The 17,562-nt window shown below is 49.1% G+C and overlaps 1 protein-coding gene across 1 annotated transcript; it reads right to left on the bottom strand.

Moving 5' to 3' along the window:
- Positions 1-1,852: 1,852 nt before the first annotated feature.
- PGLYRP2 (peptidoglycan recognition protein 2) lies at positions 1,853-7,868 on the bottom strand. The gene is made up of 5 exons (XM_005904143.3): positions 7,778-7,868; positions 5,559-6,641; positions 4,841-5,051; positions 3,938-4,235; positions 1,853-2,974 (listed from the first exon to the last, which is right to left on the bottom strand). The coding sequence occupies exons 1-5, from the start codon at positions 7,866-7,868 to the stop codon at positions 2,885-2,887; spliced, it is 1,773 nt and encodes a 590-aa protein (XP_005904205.2). The 3' UTR covers positions 1,853-2,884.
- Positions 7,869-17,562: the final 9,694 nt, after the last annotated feature.

A 17,562-nucleotide genomic window follows, 5' to 3' on the forward strand; every position in this document is an offset into this window, starting at 1 on the left:
GTGTGTGTGTGCTCTCAGTTGCTCAGTCATGTTCTACTCTTTGTCTTACTCTTTGCAAGCCCATGGACTATAGCCCACCAGGCTCCTCTGTCCATGGGATTTCCCAGGCAAGAATACTGGATTGAGTTGCCATTTCCTACCCCAGGGGATCTTCCCCACCCCGGGATCAAATCTAGGTCTCCTGTGTTGCCTGTATTAGCAGGTGGAGTCTTTACCACCGAGCCACCAGAGAAGCCCTTATAAAGATTGCATGCTTGCAGGCTAAATCGCTTCAGTTGTGTCCAACTCTGCAACGCTATGGACTTTAGCCTGCCAGGCTCCTCTGTCCATGGAATTCTTCAGGCAAGAATACTGGAGTGGGTTGCCATACCCTCCTGCAGAGGATCTCCCCCACCCAGGAATCGAACCCGTGTTTCCTGCGTTTCCTTCACTGGCAGGCAGATTCTTTACCACTGTGTCACCTGATACCCCAAACTGAAAACAACCAACATGTGCATATACAGTAAAATGGATAAATTGTGGTCTCTTCACATAGTGAAATATTATGTAACAATAAGAATAATCTAACTCAGATGAATCACAAACAATGCTGAACAAAAAAATACAAACAATGAAGATTAAACACTATGTATTTCCATTTATATGAAGTTCCAAAGCAGGCAAAACATGTGTAACAAGTCAGGAGACGTGTTTCCCTTTGGAGGGGCTGGAGACCGGGGAGGTGGAGGAGCACTAGGGAGCCTTTGGGGAGCCGATCACTTTTTTTAAATGAAGTGAACTTCACGTAGTATAAATATAACCTCTTTTATTTCTTGAGCTGAATGTTGGTTACATGGGTGTGTTCTGCTGTGAAAATTCATTAACCACACATTTGGGTGCTCTTTCTTGCATCTCTGTTATGCCACAATAAGTGTTCACTTGAAAAAAAAAAAGGGTGTCCAAATGCTGTTCAAAGGAATGAGTGAGTTAATGCGAGAATCAGTAGAATACTGGCCCACTGGTCCCAGGGTGAGTTTGAGTGCCAGCTGGTCCTTCTCTCACTGTGTGACCTCAGGCAAGTCACTTCCTCTCTCTGAGTCTTGGTTTCCTGATTTGTACAAGATGATAACATCAGTTTCAAAAGATTTATAATGGGACACCTTGTTTCTTCAACCAATGTTCCCTTCATGCCTGCTATGTGCTGGTACTGGAGAAGCGACAAGAAACAAGATGAACTTGATTCCTGCCTTTCTGGAACTCACAGTACAGCAAGACAGACAAGTCCTAAACATGACTTCTTCAAGTGTCCTAAACAGGACACTTCTACATTGGTGAGGAGGGAGGACTTAAAAGAAAACAAACAGACTAGAGCAGAGGCTGAGCACAAGAGACCCACTTTGAACTGGAAAAACCCAGGAGGGCCTCCATGATGAGCTGGCATTTGTGACCCGAAGCATGAGAAAAAGCTGGTCGTGTGAACAGCTTGTGCAAAGGCAAGGGTGACCAGCGTTTAGGTGATGGGATGGGTAGAACTGCCCTCATTAGCATGTGGCCTGTGCAGTCACCCAGGGCCCCATGCTCAGGGCTCTACACTGAGCTTGATTTAATGCTCTGCTGTTGCTGTCTTGAAGTTTCTGCTTTTTGGACAAAGGGCCTGCGTTTTCATTTTGCACAGGGCCTCGAACATTCTATAACCTGTCCTGAGGAGGAGGGTCTTCAATGAGGATCAAAAACCCTTGTCCAGGGGCTGGACATGTTCACGCAGGTGCACACACCTTAGCTACGCCCTCCTCATCCATGCGGCACTCGGTCCACTCACTGCACACTGCTTCTCCCAGGGTTCTGCTGGATCTCTGAGCCTTCACCTCTTCACTGTGCACTGGCCCCACTCCCTGCATTTTTGCTGGAGGACTTTTTTCTGACAGGTGGAGTCTACATTGCCCGTACAGCTAGCAATCCCAAAGTGTCAGCATGTTAACACCTCCCTGGGAGCTTGGGGCTTCCCAGGTGGCTTGGTGGTAAAGAATCCACCTGCCAAGCAAGAGACATGAGAAGATCCCCTGGAGAAGGAAATGGCAACCCACCCCAGTATTCTTGCCTGGGAAATCCCAAGGACAGAGGAGCCAAGTGGGCTACAGTCCATGGGGTTGCAAAGAGTTGGACACTACTGAGTGACTAAACAGAAAAAAGAGAAAATAACCAGGGGGCTGCCCTCAACCAATGACTATGGGACTTGGAGGATCAGTACTCCAGCTCCCTTGACCTTTAAGTGGGATGTCTGTGAGGTATATGCCCTACGTGGTCCCCCAGACGTCCCCAGTAGGATGGAGCTCCATGTGCCTCCCATATCAACATGACTTCCCTTCCTTGTGTCATTTCCTTATTCCCCAGGTGATATGTCCTGGGATCACCACCCAGACAAACTACTTCCACTGGGATTCTTGTCCCAGGGTCTGCTTCTGGACAACCCCAAACTATAACTGAATGTGCAAATGCAGATGGTGCTTGAACACAGGCTTTCTATTCATGTCCTTTTTTTTTTTTAATGTTTTTAAAAAATCATTTTATTTTCTGGTTGTGCTAGGTCTTTGTTGTTGTGGGTGGGCTTTCTCTAGTTTCAGCAAGTGGGGGCTTCTCTTCATTGCAGTGCTCAGGCGTCTCATTGTGGTGGCTTCTCTTGTGGAACACGGGGCTCTAGGTGTGCAAGGCTTCAATAGTTGCAGCACTCTGGTTCGATAGTTGTGACTTGCAGGCTCTAGAGCCGGGGTTCAATAGTTGTGACCACAGGCTTAGTTGCTCCACAGCATGTGGAATGTTCCCAGACCAGAGATCAAACCCATATCCCCTGCATTGGCAGGTGGATTCTCAATCACTGGACCACCAGGGAAGTCTCTCCAAGGTCTCTTTATTGGAGGTCAGTGGATAGCAGTATCGTTGGAGGTGGTCTTCTCTTGGATCTGCTGGAGGCCCTCCTGGCAGTTCTTGGTTTCACGTTCTGAAAAAGACAAGAGAGTTTAGGTGGGGATGGTGGTGGTGGTGGTGATAGTGGAGCTGGGTTTGCCCTCTTCATGGTGGCACCCTGGATGGGTAAGAGGACAGGGGCCCAAAATGAGGAAGTTGGTAAAACCTCAACTGCAAGCCAGCTTATTGAAATGGAGTGGTAGTTTGAAAGTGGAGCTTGATTGTACAGGGGTGATTATAGAGGTGGCTTTGTCATTATTGTTGGTGGTGTGGTGAGAATGTGCAGACTGGGCTTAGATTGCTCCAGCATAAAAGTTGTCATCAAGGGTCAGGGAGCCTGGGGCTGAACAAGCATCCTTGGGACTGAGATGCTCTGGGCAGAGGATTGCAACAACTGGGTTAGGGGCTGGGCAGAAGCTGTGTGGGCTTCCCAGGTGGTGCTAGTGGTAAAGAACCCACCTACCAATGCAGGAGACATGAAAGACTTGGGTTCCATCCCTGGGTTGGGAAGATCCCCTGGAGAAGGGCATGGCAACCTACTCCACTATTCTTGCCTGGAGAATCCCATGGACAGAGGAGCCTGGCAAGCTACAGGGTTGCAAACAGTCTGACATGACTGAAGTGACTTAGCATACAGCACAGAAGCTGTCCTATGCAAAGAGGTTTTCTGTAGAGGATCACAGGCTTGATCACTGTTGTGTGGACAGAGAGACTTTGGGTTGAGAGCAAGGGTGAGGGCAAGGTTGGGTGGCTGGGAGAGGGGCAGGGGCAGTAGGCTATGTTGCAAGCAGAATGACTGAAGAAGTCTGGGTCTAGATTGCCTGAATAGATTGCAAGGGAGTGAAGGGTCTTGGCTGAGGTTGTGGGCACAGGGTTACAGGAAGGAGTGAGAGGGGCCGGCTGGAGTTAGGCAAGCAGGCAAGGATCAGGGCACGCGCTGAGCTTGTGTGAACAGAGGGGCCTCAGGCCGAGGTAGTGCGGGCGTCGGGGGACTCACCTTGTCGAAGTGCGGCCAGGTGCGCAGCAAGTTGAAGAGCAGGTCGCCAGGGCACTCAGTGGGCACGAGCTGGCGGTGGCCTAGCAGCGCATAGTCTGGCCTCAGGAGGCCGGCGCGTATAGCGCAGCGCGGGAGCTCGTCTCGCACCGCTCGCAGCGCGGCCTCTGAGGGCAGCACCGCGGTGTAGTTGCCTATCAAGGCCACGCCGAAGCCGCGGGAGTTGTGGCCGAGTGTGTGAGCACCCACCCAGTGCCATCCGCGGCCCTCGTACACGTAGCCGTCTGAGCCCACCACGAAACTGCGGAGGAGAGGGAAGCAGGAACCAGACGGCGTGAGGTCTCGCTCCGCATCTGGCCCTCTACCCCAGTTTCCGCACCCGTGCCAAGGGCCACCGTCACCCCAAGTTTCCCCCGGTCACGCAGACTCCACCTGGTCCAGCCATGTCCCACTCTCCCTCCAAATGCCGCTCCAGAAATAGTCCCGTTTCTCTGGATCTGTCCTCAACATTAGCCCGGTCTCTTTCTACCCAGCTCCCTCCCCATTATTTCAAGTCTAACTCCTCTGCAATTCTGACCCTTTTCTGGCTGAGATCATATCCATCATTGCTCGGTCCCAGACTTAGCCGCTACCACAGGTCCTGTTCTTCTCCCAAGTCTGAACTCCTTTCCTGGTTCCCACCCCAGACTAAAAAGAGTCCCACTGTTGAGCTTTCTAGTAGACTCCAACCCCAGTCTAGGCCACGCCCCTCTCCACCCTGGCTCCACCCACCCTAAACTCCACCTCTGTTTTGTCTGCTACGCTCTGTTTCAAACCCTGCCCCCTGAGTCAGGCTCCGCCCATCCAGTCTTTCCACTGCACCGCCCCTTGGTCTGCCCTGCCAGCGCTCCGCAGGTTCCCGCCCACCTGTATCCTATGTCGGACCAGCCGCGTGTCTGCTGGTGGAAACGTTGCATAGAGCGCATGTCTGCGGCGCAGGTCTCAAAACTGGTGCAGGGTGGCGCGGGCAAGTACGTGTGGTGCACATAAAAGAACCCGAGCGGCAGCTTCAGCAACGTCGGGCGGCCCTGGTACGGTGCGGCACCCCAGCGGCAACGCGGGTGGATGGCTGGACACCCTGAGGGGAAGGGAATCCAGAGTGGGAGTCAGCGAGCATTTCTCTGCCTGCAGCCTTCTCTCACACTAAGAGGGCAAGTAAGGATCATCCGTCCAGTCTCCTCCCAGATTTGGGGACGGTTCATTCTCACATCAGTCTTCCCCAGTGCCTCAGATGGTAAAGAATCTGCCTGCAATGCAGGAGACCCGAGTTCAACCCCTGGGTGGGGAAGATGCCCTGGAGAAGGGAATGGCTACCCACTCCAGTAATTCTTGCTTGGAGGATCCCATGAACAGAGAAGCCTAGCCACTGTCCATGGAGTCACCAAGAGTCCAATGCGACTAACACTTTTTACTTTTTTCACTTTTCAATCACACCACTCTGGCCCCCACTGGGAACTAAATCTAACAGCATCCTAGTCCTGTCAGCCCCCTCTGGAATCCCCTAACCATAGATCCCACTGACCTGTCTGGCACTGAGGAGGTATCTGTGAGAAGGATTGTCTCAGTGGGTGGGGGTCCTACTCACCTAGGAAAGCCTCAGTGAACTCCTTGGTAGCGTGGGTGGCCACCTGTGCCAGCTCTTCTTGGCTCATGCCCTGTAGATGAGGGTGTGCTGGCTCTAGTCTCTGTAGCAGGATGAGGGCCCCCCATACTTGCTGGGTCAGGCTTGGGGCCGAAGTCAAAGCAGCTCCGTTGTGCCGTCGAAAGTTGCTTCGAAATCCTGGGTCTCCGGCTACCCCGGCTCCATAGTACTGGCTCAGCAGGTGACTGAGGGGTGGCCGGGGCTCAGGGGTCCGGCTCAGGTAGTCACCAAGGAGGGCTCCGTCCAGGGCACCGTTAAGGAAAGCCGTGGTGAGGGGTGATGCCTCAGGATCCAGGAGCATGAAGGTCCTGGGAACAGAGAGCTGGTCCCAGCATCCCTCAGTTCCCAGTCCAGAATGATTCCAGGTCTGGGGGCCCTGGAGGAAGTTCAGGCCCAGGCCTCTGGCCAGGGTGACCACAAGGAGGCTGTCCACAGCAGTTGGTAACTTGGCCTTGGTATCTGGAGAGGAGGCCTGGACATCTGGAGAACCAGGTCTAACTTCTGGAGAGGTGGCTCCGACATCTGTATCTTTGGTGCTAACATTTGGAGACACGGCTCTGACATCCCCAGAGGTGACATCAGGAGAGGCATTGCTGAGCCCTGGGGAGGTGGGTCCAAGGTCTGGAAAGGTGACTCCAGCATCCGGAGGGGTGGCCGTGCTCTCTGAGAGGTTTACGATTCTGTGTCCCTGAAGCCCTGCCCAAAGCCCTGCCAGAAGAGGCTCCACAGCCACCGTCGAGCCATCGGGTGCTAGTACCACCCCATATTCCTTCCCATCCTGCACGCTGTGTCTCGCCACCTCTCCCATCAGGCCTCGAAGCTCTGGGCTCAGCGAAGGAGGATCCAGCTCGGTGGTGTTGAGACTCTTCCCCTCCAGCAGGAAGTGATAGAGGGGACTGTGGGTACCAGAGCCCTGGGCTGTCAGCAGCCATGCAGCGGCACTATGGCCAGCCTCAGTGGCTGGCGCCTTCTGCTCCAGCTCAGCCAGGGCCTGGATGACAGAGTCCATGAGCAGGGGCAGGGTCGCTGTGGGAGGAAGGATGGCATTAACCCAACAGCCCAGTACCCCTTGTTCCTCAGCCTCCTCCTGCTGCTCCTGCATCTTCTCAATGCCCCCAGCTCTTTGTTGGACAACTTTACGATGTCTGACACTGCCCTTGTGTAGGTGAGGAATCTGAGACACAGACAAAAGGTTAAGGAGCTTAGACTATCCGTGGGCACTGTGGAGCCAGGACAGCTTCATGAGCATGAGAGATACACCGCCAGGTTGAAATTCTAAGATTGCTCTTTTGAGTGCTGTATGAAGAATATAATTTTTTGGAGGGCAGATCAGAGTAGAGAAGGGGAGAGAGGGTGGAGGTAAGTAGTGAAGGTGGCTGAAGCCAGGATGGTGATGCTGTGAAGGATAAGAGTGGGCAGTGTCTCCAGGTATCTTGAGGGAATGATGGACAGTTTTTCTTAGTGGATTGGAGTTTGCACAAGTATAGAGGGAATGGTGTCTTGAAGGGTGCCCAGGGGAGGGGGAGCCTGTGCCATGTGGGAGAAATGTCAGTGGCTGAACTTGGAACTTAGAAGTGTGGGGCTCAGAGCTAGGGTGAGTTGTTGAATAACAGCTGACATTAATTAAATATTTACTATGTGCCAGGCACCATTGTAGGTGACTTATATAACTGAACACATCTAATCTTCGCAAGGACCCTATGAGCGTGAAGAGGTTAAATTACCTACCTAAGATCACACAGCGAGGAAGTGGCAGAGGCAGCATTTGAACACAGGAAGTCCTAATCCTTACACTCCACCATCTGCTGCAATTCAGACTCTTCTCCAGACAGTTCACATAGTAATTCCTCTATAACTTTGCTTTACTCTCTGCCTAAAATGTCCTTTACTGCTTCACCACCAAGTAAAATTCTTCTTCCTGTCCTAGATTTATGTCCCCTCCTCCAGGAAGTCTTCCTAATTTTTGCTCTCTTGGCTCCAGTTTCTTCCCCCAACCCTTGCCCGGATCCTATGGGGATGGGAACATCTGTGTTCCCAGACTGGAGTTTCCTAGAGACTTGAGCCTTGTGAGTCCAACCTCACCCTGTAAAGAGCTGGGCACAGAGGGGCAGTAATATACTGAACTAAGAGTCCTGGCTTCAGGCCTCTGCCTTCTGACCCACCTGTCCCTGGCTCCGGCTGCAGCAGCAATCCATACAGGATCCAGAGTATACCCTGGACCACCACTGTGGGCTTCCAGTTTCCAAAGGACATAGCCGGTTGACCTCAGTGGAGATCTCAGCAGGGCTGGAAGGAGACAGGGAAAACAAATAGTACCTTTGGCTACTGTCAAAGTCCAGCGGTGAATGACACGGCTGCCACTTGTAGAGCTGTGGACCTGAGGCAGCAGAGGCATGGGTACAGAGTGCCGTGCCTCAAGGTCATCTGGGTCTCAGGGGCTCCCCTAGCCTATCCCATTCCTCCCAGGCTGAGGTCAAGGATCAGTAAGTTCCAGGAAGGGCGTTGGAAACCAGATAGTTCAGACTCCATCAGAGTCAGCCCATTCCCCAAGAGAGGTAGACTGAGGCCCATCCAGCATTCCACCCTTCCTATGGTGATAGTTTTGTGGCTGCTTCTGGCCACCAGAGGGGACTCTCAAGTGCCTGCCCAACTGGTAGGACAGGCTGTGCTGAGAGTGGAGAGAGGAGAGGCCTGCCTGAAGTTGACAATACCTCCTGCCTTATCTGATGCCAGTGCTTTAGCCTCAGGCAGAGGGAGCGTAGGGGGACTCGGAGATGTCACCTCTCATCTGGTTCCAGCTCCGGATCCCATGCCACTAGGGATAGCTGAGAGCAGGAATTGGGCTCGGGGGAGGTGTTCGGGACCCTGACTCTGTCCCCGGACCTGACTTCTGGGCTCACCTGGGCTGGTGGTGAGGGGTTCTCTCCCTTTTCCTCTGGTGTCCGTGGCCAAGTCCTGCTGAAGAGAGCCCGTCTCCCCTTTATCTGGTGTCAGGTGGGATGGGCTCAACGTGACTGGGGCTGCCATGGATATTGCTTCACTGTGGGCCTCCCATCTCGAAACCAGCCCGGGGAGTTTCCAGGAGACCCACCAGGCTGGGCATTCAACAGAGGGCGGGCCCTGGGCGGGCCTGGGAATAATCAGGCTGAGCCAGGCCTGGGATTCCCCAGGGGGCCTACTTAGCTATTGAGAGTCCTCTTTCTGGTCACCCAGCATGGGCTTCCTTGGTGGCTCAGTGGTTAAAAATCCACCTGCCAATGCAGGATATGCAGGAGATACGGGTTGGTCTCTGGGTTAGGAAGGTGATCCCTGGGTCGGGAAGATCCCCTGGAGAAGGAAATGGCCACCCACTCCGGTATTCTTGCCTGGGAAATCCTATGGACAGAGAAACATGGAGGGCTACAGTCCATGGGGTCGCAAAGAGTCGGACGCAACCAAGTAGGCACCTCAAATTTGCCAAAATTCCAAAATTTGAAGCATGGCTTAGCACAAATCTGGGCACACAGTGGGGGCTCATAGTTAGGTGCTAAGGGAGGGGGGTGCTTAGCCCAAAGCCTGCTCCCCAGGAGATTCTGAGGAAATCTCCTCCCCCAAGCCCCAGTTTCTGAGGATTTGGGGTCAAGGGCTCTGCCTGGTAGAACCATGTGGAGGATGTGGGCTGTGTGTCTGTTGGGTGCAGGACTAGAGTGGGGAGTGTAGAATTTAAGGTGGTGGTGGAAATCTCAGCCATCAAGATAATAATATTCTAATGCAATTGTTTATTCTGGCTGTGCCCCGAGGCATGTGGGATCCTTGTTGCCAGACCTGGGATGGAACCTACACCACCTGCATTGTAAGATGGAGTCTTAACCACTGGACCACCAGGGAAGTCCTGCTAATGCAGTGTTTTACTTATTTATTTATTTTAAAAGATTTATTAATTTATTTTAATTGGAGGATAATTTCTTTACAATATTGTGATGATTTTTGCCATATGTCAGTATGAATCAGCCACAGGTATACATGTGTCCCCCATCCTGAATCCCCCTCCCACCTCCCTCCTCATCCTATCCCTCTATGCTGTCACAGAGCACCAGCTTTCAGTGCCCTACTTCATAATGCAATGTTTTAAAAGACTAAAAGCAAAGCAAAAAAAAAAATCCATGATGAACAAATTAGCAACATTTTAGTAAAGACAGGATCAGGGGCAGTGCTGTGCTCAGACATATTGGAGCCAGAGGTGAAAGGAAAAACATCAGAAAAACATCAGAGCCTTTGTGGCTCACTTACTTTATCTTCATTCAGGCCCTGGATCCACTGGGGGTACCCCCCAGGGGCTGCCAGGTAGACCGTCCCATGAGATTCCTAGCCTGGAAATGACCTTGATGAGGCCTCATGAACCCTGGGTTTGTCTCTCTGATTCTTGTGGCTGTCGGGGGACACTTGCAGTTTTATTAAAAATAATTTTTCTGTTGGTCATCCATTTTATTTTTTTAAACTTTTTATTTTATATCAAAGTATAGCAGATTATGGAGAAGGTGATGGCACCCCACTCCAGTACTCTTGCCTGGAAAATCCCATGGAAGGAGGAGCGTGGTAGGCTGCAGTCCATAGGGTCGCAAAGAGTCGGACGTGACTGAGCGACTTCACTTTCACTTTTCACTTTCATACATTGGAGAAGGAAATGGCAACCCACTCCAGTGTTCTTCCCTGGAGAGCCCCAGGGACGGGGGAGCCTGGTGGGCTGCCATCTATGGGGTCGCACAGAGTCGGACACGACTGAACCGACTTAGCAGCAGCAGCAGCAGCAGCAGCATAGCCGATTAACAAAGTTGTGATAGTTTCAGGTGGACAGCGGAGGGACTCAGCCATTTGTATATCATGTATTCATTCTTCCTCAAACTCCCCTCCCATCCAGGCTGGCACATAACATGAGCAGAGCTCCCCGTGCTATACAGTAGGTCCTTGTTGGTTATCCATTTTAAATATAGCCGTGTGGACATGTCCATCCCAAACTCTGTAACTATCCCTTTCTACCATCCCCTTCCTGTGGTAACCATAAGTTTGTTCTCTAAGTCCCTTGAAGTTTTACTTAACCACCCACTGATGCTCATTTTACCCAGCAGGAGGGTGAGCTCAAAGAGGTTAAATAACTTGCCCAAGGTCACACAGTGAGAACCTGGGGAGAGCTCCAAGCTCAGTGGTGTGTTCACCATCCTGTGGCGAGATCAGGGTCAGAGGCAAGACTGGCGACAGATCAACTTCACACCCAGTAATTCTTGGGCCAGATGGGCAGCCTTGATACCCTTTTAAAGCTTGAAGTTTGTGGTAGGAGCTTGGTTGTTTTGGAGCCAGGGACACGGCCAGCCAGCATTTCCCTAAGGGTCCGTCTGGGATTAGTGACTTTCTTGGGTAGGACCCTTCCTCCAGGAAACCTCCCTGATTACCCCTGGCCCCCAGTTTCTCCATTCTGGTTCCCTAGCCCAGGATTCCTACCTTTGACCCAGACCTATTCATACAAAACCCTGAGTTTCTCTGTCTGGGGTTCCATCTCCCCCAGACTAGAAGATGTTGAATTTTCTTAGGCTGTCCAAGAATGCCCACCACAGCTCAGAGACCAGATAGGTAGCAGGGAGTGACTGTTGAATATAGGATAGGCCTTCTTGAGGACGTAGGGTCAGTTTGAGGGCAGGCTCTAAAACACAGGCACATGCAGGCACCCACACACCAGGGCACCTGGGCTGGGCTGGGCCTGGGAGGCGACAGGAAGGCTGGAATTCCCATGATGAGTCATCCCCCGCCCCCGCGTCCCTCCCACCTCTGTGAAGCCCAGTGGCAGAGAAGGTCAAGGCCCCTCCAGGCTGAGGACAGGCCAGGGGTCTTATGAGAGTACCTGGCGCCTGGGTCCAGGCTCAGCACACACCGGCAGAGCCCTGGAATCTGGATCTAAAGTGACGCTGGGATCAAGGCCAGAGGACAGAGAAAAAGGAGCTTGGGGGCAGGGCTGGGTTTGGGGCCAAGATTGGAGTTAATAACTTTCTCTCTGGTAACAGTGGGCTTCCCTGGTAGCTCAGATGGTAAAGAATGTGCCTGCAATCCAGGAGACCCTGGTTCGATCCCTGGGTTCGGGAGGCGTGGCAATCCACTCCAGTGTTCTTGCCTGGAGAATCCCATGGACCGAGAAGCCTGAACTTTGTGACAGTCCACAGGGTCACAAAGAGTTGGACATGACTGAACAACTAACACTTTCACTACACTTCCTTTGGTAACAGTAATGATAATAAGAGTGAAGACCCTGATAAATTTGTGTACGGGTCTCTGAGAGAAGGTTTTATTTATTTATTTTTAAAATAATTTTCTTGATCTATTTTTGGCTGTGCAGGCTCTTTGTGGTTGCTTAGGCTTTTCTCTAGTTGTTGAAAGCGGGGGCTACTCTCCAGTGGCGGACCCCAGGCTTCTCATTTCAGTGGCTTCTCTTGTTGCAGAGCACAGGCTCTGGGGTAAGTGTGGGCTTCAGCAGTTGGAGCACATGGACTCAGTAGTTGCGGCTCCTGGGCTCCAGAGCACAAGCTCAGTAGGTGTGGAGCACGGGCTTATTTGCTCTGAGACATATGGGATCTTTCTGGATCAGAGGTTGAACTTGTGTCTCCTGCATTGGCAGGGGGATTCTTTATCATTGAGCATCATGGAAGGCCAAGATAAGATTTCATACGCCCATGTTAAACATTTTTTTTCTTTACAGGAATACAGCTGATTTACAATGTCGTGTCAGTGTCTGCTATACAGCAAAGTGACTCAGTTATACACATATACATACTATTTTTTAGAACTTTCTTTTCCATTATGGTTTATTATAGAATATTGAATATAGTTCCCTGTGACATACAGTAAGACCTTGTTGTTTATTCATCTTATGTATAATAGTTTACATCTGCTAATCCTGGGGGGGGGGGTCAGAAAGATCCCCTGGAAGGAAATGGCAACCCACTCCAGTATTCTTGCCTGGGAAATCCCATGGGCAGAGGAGCCTGGTGGGCTACAGTCCGTGGGGCCACAAGAGTCAGACATGACTTAGTGACTAAACAACAACAATCCTGGAATCCTTCACTCCTCCACCTTTCCCCTTCAGCGTCCGAAAGTTTGTCCTCTATGTCTGTGAGTCTGTTGCTGTTTTGTAGAGAAGTTCATGTGTGCCGTATTTTAGATTCCACGTATAAATGATATCGTGTGGTATTGATATTTGTTCTTCTCTTTCTAACTTACTTCATTATAGTATGATAATCTCTAGTCATACCCATCCTGTCTGATTCTCTGGATCAAACCCAGGTCTCTCGCATTGTAGACAGATTCTTTACTATCTGAGCCATCAGAGAAACCCCTCTAATTGTACCCACATCATTGCAAATGACATCATTTCATTCCTATTCACGACTGAGTAGTATTCCATTGTACATATGTATCACATCTTTATCCATTCGATGGTCATTTAAATTGTTTCTATGTTTTGTATAAGCCTACATTTTTAAGTTCAGCTCTGGGTTTTGTGAAGAGATGTTTTAAAGCAGGAGTGGCCACAGTCTGTGGATTGATCATCTGTTTTTGTAAACAGTTGTTTTTTGTTTTCAAGGTGAAATTCACCTAACATAAAGCAAACCACTTAAAAGTGTACAGTTCTGTGGCATTATTACATTTATAATTTTGTTCAGCCATCACCTGTATCTGATCTACCAAAATTTTCATCATCCCAATATAAAACCCTGTACCCAATAAACAGTTACTTTTTCATCATTTACCAGCCCCTGACAATTGCCAATCTTTTGGTCTCTGGATTTACCTATTATGTATATTTCATATCAATGTAATCATATAATATGTGATTTTTGTGTCTGGCTTTTTCTTTTCATGGAGCATAATGTTTTCAAATTTCATTTATGTTGTAGCCTGAATCAATGCATTTTATTATGAATCACTCTTTATATGGCTAGTAACATTCCATTCTATGGATGTAGCACAATTTGTTTATGTAAAAGGAAGATTTCTTGGAATACATTTTCTCCCACTTGTTTCCACATTAGCCTATGACTATTTCCATGCTCTAACAGCAGAGTGGTGTCCCTGCAATGGGGACCATTTGCTGTGCAAAGTTGAAAATGCTTACAATGTGCATCCTCCACCTCCAGCTTTATTGAGATATAATTGACATAAAACACTGTGTAAGTTTAAGGCATGCAACGTGATGATTTCATGCAGGTATATATTGCAAAATGATTACCATAACAAGGTTAGTTAACACATCCAACACCTCACCTCACAGAGTTATCATTTTATGTGTAGGTGGTGAGAGTGTTTAAGATCTACTCTTTCAGCAGGTTTCAAGAATACAAAATTGGTGACTGTAGTCGCCGTGCTGTCCATTAGGTTCTCAGAAGTTATTTATCTTATAGCTAAAAGTCTGTACACTTTGACCAACATCATCCCGTTTCCCCTACTTGCTGCCCTTGGCAACCACCATTCTACTCTCTGTTTCTATGAGTTCATTTTTTCTTTTGTAGATTCCACATATAAGCAAGACCAAACAGTATTTGTCTTTCTGTCTGACTTGTTTTACTTACCATAATGCCATCAACTTCCATTCATGCCGTTGCAAATGGCAGGACTTTCTTATATTTTATGCCTGAATTGTACATATCACAATTTATATAAATACAAATAAATATATAATATATATCACATTTGTGATATATATATATATATAATATGCATACATGCTTAGTCTCTCAGTCATGTTTGACTCTTTGCAACTCTTTAGACTGTAGCCTGCCAGGCTCCTCTGCCCATGGGATTCTCCAGGCAAGAATACTGGAGCGGGTTGCCATTTCCTTCTCCAGGGAATCTTCTCAACCTAGGGATCAAACCCAAATCTCTTGTGTCTCCTGCATTGCAGGCAGATTCTTTACCCACTGAGCCATCAGGGAAGCCCTTGTATATTATAAGCATATTACATTTTCTTTATCCATTGAGGGGCACTTAGCTTGTTTCCCTGTTTTGGCTATTATGAAAAAAAATGCATCAATGAACATGGGGTGCAGAAACCTTTCTTGCCGGGAGCCGGTGAGGCATTCCACTCGTGACAAAGGTCATGAGGAAGGAGGCTCGGCATACGCAAAGGCGGGATCGAGCCTCAGGAGTCCGCCCGGATATTCTCGAGCATTTTCCCCCCAAAAACCAGAGTCTGCCTACTTTATTGCTTTGTGCTCTCACCTCTGACTTTACTGGGGGCTGTCCCCTACCACCATCTCTCTCTCTCTGTCAAAGAGTTAACTTACAGCTCCAATTAATAAAGTTCCTGGGCAATTAGGAGTGTTTAAATCCAAACCCCTCAGATGGCTCTCTAACTCGCCTGACAAGTTTACCCGGACTCCTGCAGCTATGCATACGATTGTTTACAGTCTCCTAGCCTCCAGAGGCACGGGAAGCTTAAGATATTCAAATAGCTTAGAGCCTCTCAGAGAGTTAAAAACTGTCAGAATAAACTAGTAAAGGATTTCATCGATGAGTCAATGTCAATGCTTGTTGCCAAGTTTTCACATCCCCTAAATTGTATCCTTGAATGTGTATTAATTAATAGTTGGTATATAGAAAAAATAAGTAGTGGCCTTGGTGTTAGTAACTTTAGACCCTTAAGGTAATAAATTATTTTCTTTGTTGTAAGCCCATTACACATCCACCCTATAGGAATGCAATTTTATCTTTGGAAGATGGCGCCAAACCTTAAAATAATTACTCTTAGAGAAAATAAGTCTTTGTTGATAAGTTCTTGTCAAGAGTCATAAAATGTTAGTAGGCCTTCTGGCCAGAAGATGATGTAAATCACCTAAACCATTTGTATACGATAAATTTGCAGGAAAGTAACCTTGGTTTTTGATAAGAATCAAAGACTGCTGACTTTGCATCCCCTATTATCCTCTATGTGTAACTTAGGGTATAAAAGCCCCTGTTAAAAATAAAGCTACGGGCCTTGCTCACCAACGCTTGGTCTCCCCATGTCATTCTTCCCTTTAACTTCCAGCTGAGTCTCCATCTGGAGCGCGGAACCCACCACGCTTACTAATTATGCCTGGGCTTCTAAGACCCACTCGAGAAGGTGTCTAGGGTGGGGCACCTTCCGCTATTCGAGAGGGCGCCTGCGGCCTACGTAAGTGGTGCAAACTTCTTGTCTTGAAGTTTTATTGGTCTCCCGCGTAAACCAAGCTACTCAGCCTCTTTTCTCCACTGAATTTTCCTACTGAGCTATCCTCATTCTATTACTCTTTATATCTTTGATAAATAAATAAATAGTCGCCGATGCCGTCTCCCCTTCGAATACCCTGGATCAGCCGGGGCTGGTCCTCGGCACTTTCTGGGGAGTAATTTCATTTCATTCAGCTTCATGTGGCCTTTAGATAAAATTTGCTGACTCCTGCTGAGCCAGCCCACCCAGATTCCTATTCTCACTCTGTTCCTTACTAACTAGAGAAAGACTTAGTCTTGAGCCCCCATTTTGCCCATCTCTGAAGTGGAAGAGTAGTATCAACCTCATAGGGTTATTGTGAGAGTTAAATGGGCTTCCCTGGTGGCTCAGAGAGTTAAATGAGGACATCCATGCAAAATGGATTGAAGGACCATGCCTTCAAACTGTGGTGCTGGAAAAGACGCTTGAGAGTCCCCTGGACTGCAAGATCAATCAATCCTAAAGGAAATCAACCTGAATATTCATTGGCAGGACTGATGGTGAAGCTAAAGCTCCAATACTTTGGCCACCTGACCCAAAGAGCCAACTCATTGGAAAAGATCCTGATGCTGGAAAAGATTGAGGGCAGGAGGAGAAGGGGGCGACAGAGGACAAGATGGTTTGATGGCATCATCGACTCAATGGACATGAGTTTGAGCAAACCCCTGGAGACAGTGAAGGACAGGGACACCTAGCGTGCGTCCCTAGTCCATGGGGTCACAAAGAATCTGACATAACTGAACGACTGAACAATAACTGTGCCAGGGTGTGGAAAGTATTCAATAAGTAGAGTCATTTCTGCCCATCTACCTGATTGTCCCGGCCTCCCCAGCAGAGGGCCAGCCCACAGGACAATCTATTATGGCCAGACTCCCACATCCTGGATGAGTCCAGACTCACAGTCATTTACTATTTCTGCATCTGGGGCCCTTATCAAGCCAAGTCTTCCCCACTGGCCCCCTCCCAGCACCTCTAGCAGCCAGCTAGGCCTTAGACAGTCTGAAACCACAGCCAAATTGTTACATCCAGGGCAGACTGCTCCAAGAATTGATCAGATCTATTTTGCAAAGGGGAAAACAACTTGTGATGTGTAAGAGTGACCTCACAGCTTCCAGCTGGTGTTATTCTACACTCTCCAGTGGGCAAAGGTTGACTTCAGTTGCTTTTCTCTGGGGGACTAGAGGTGAGATTTAATCTCTCAACACCTGGAATTAGAGAGGAGGGGGTTTTGCAACTGAGCACTCTGGATATTGCAGCAAAATCGTGAGCTCGACCCTCGTCGGTATGCTAGAGGTCAAGAGTGAGTGTGAGGTAAACGGGTCAGATGTTGGCACTTCCTGAGAAATGTTTCCCCAGCACCAATGAGCTCCTAATCACCCTGCTTTGAGGAAATGATACAGGGCAAAATAATTTTTAACCTTTTTTCCTAAACAGAACATTTCAAGTGTATTCAAAAATGTGGAGAATTGGGCTTCCCGGGTGGCTCAGTGGTAAAGAATCTTCCTGCCACAACAGGAGACATGGGTTCAATCCCTGGTCTGGGAAGATCCCACATGTTGCAGAGCAACTAAGCCCATGCACCATAACTACGGAGCCTGTGCTCTAGAGCCCCGGAGCTGCAACTATGGAGCCTGCGTGCAGCAACTACTGTGACTCTCTCTTCCTAGAGCCTGTGCTGTGCAACAAGAGAAGCCACTG

The sequence above is a fragment of the Bos mutus genome, chromosome 7 (genome assembly GCF_027580195.1).
Source record: "Bos mutus isolate GX-2022 chromosome 7, NWIPB_WYAK_1.1, whole genome shotgun sequence".
Lineage (NCBI taxonomy): Eukaryota > Metazoa > Chordata > Mammalia > Artiodactyla > Bovidae > Bos > Bos mutus.

Bases quoted from the DNA above. Each gene is read 5' to 3' on its own strand.
- PGLYRP2 (XM_005904143.3), bottom strand. From the start codon at position 7,868: ATGTCCTTTGGAAACTGGAAGCCCACAGTGGTGGTCCAGGGTATACTC. The intron at 4,236-4,840 runs GTGGGCGGGAAC...TCTCCTCCGCAG, and splicing joins TGGTCCGACATAGGATACAG to TTTCGTGGTGGGCTCAGACG. The intron at 2,975-3,937 runs GTGAGTCCCCCG...TGTCTTTTTCAG, and splicing joins CCTGGCCGCACTTCGACAAG to AACGTGAAACCAAGAACTGC.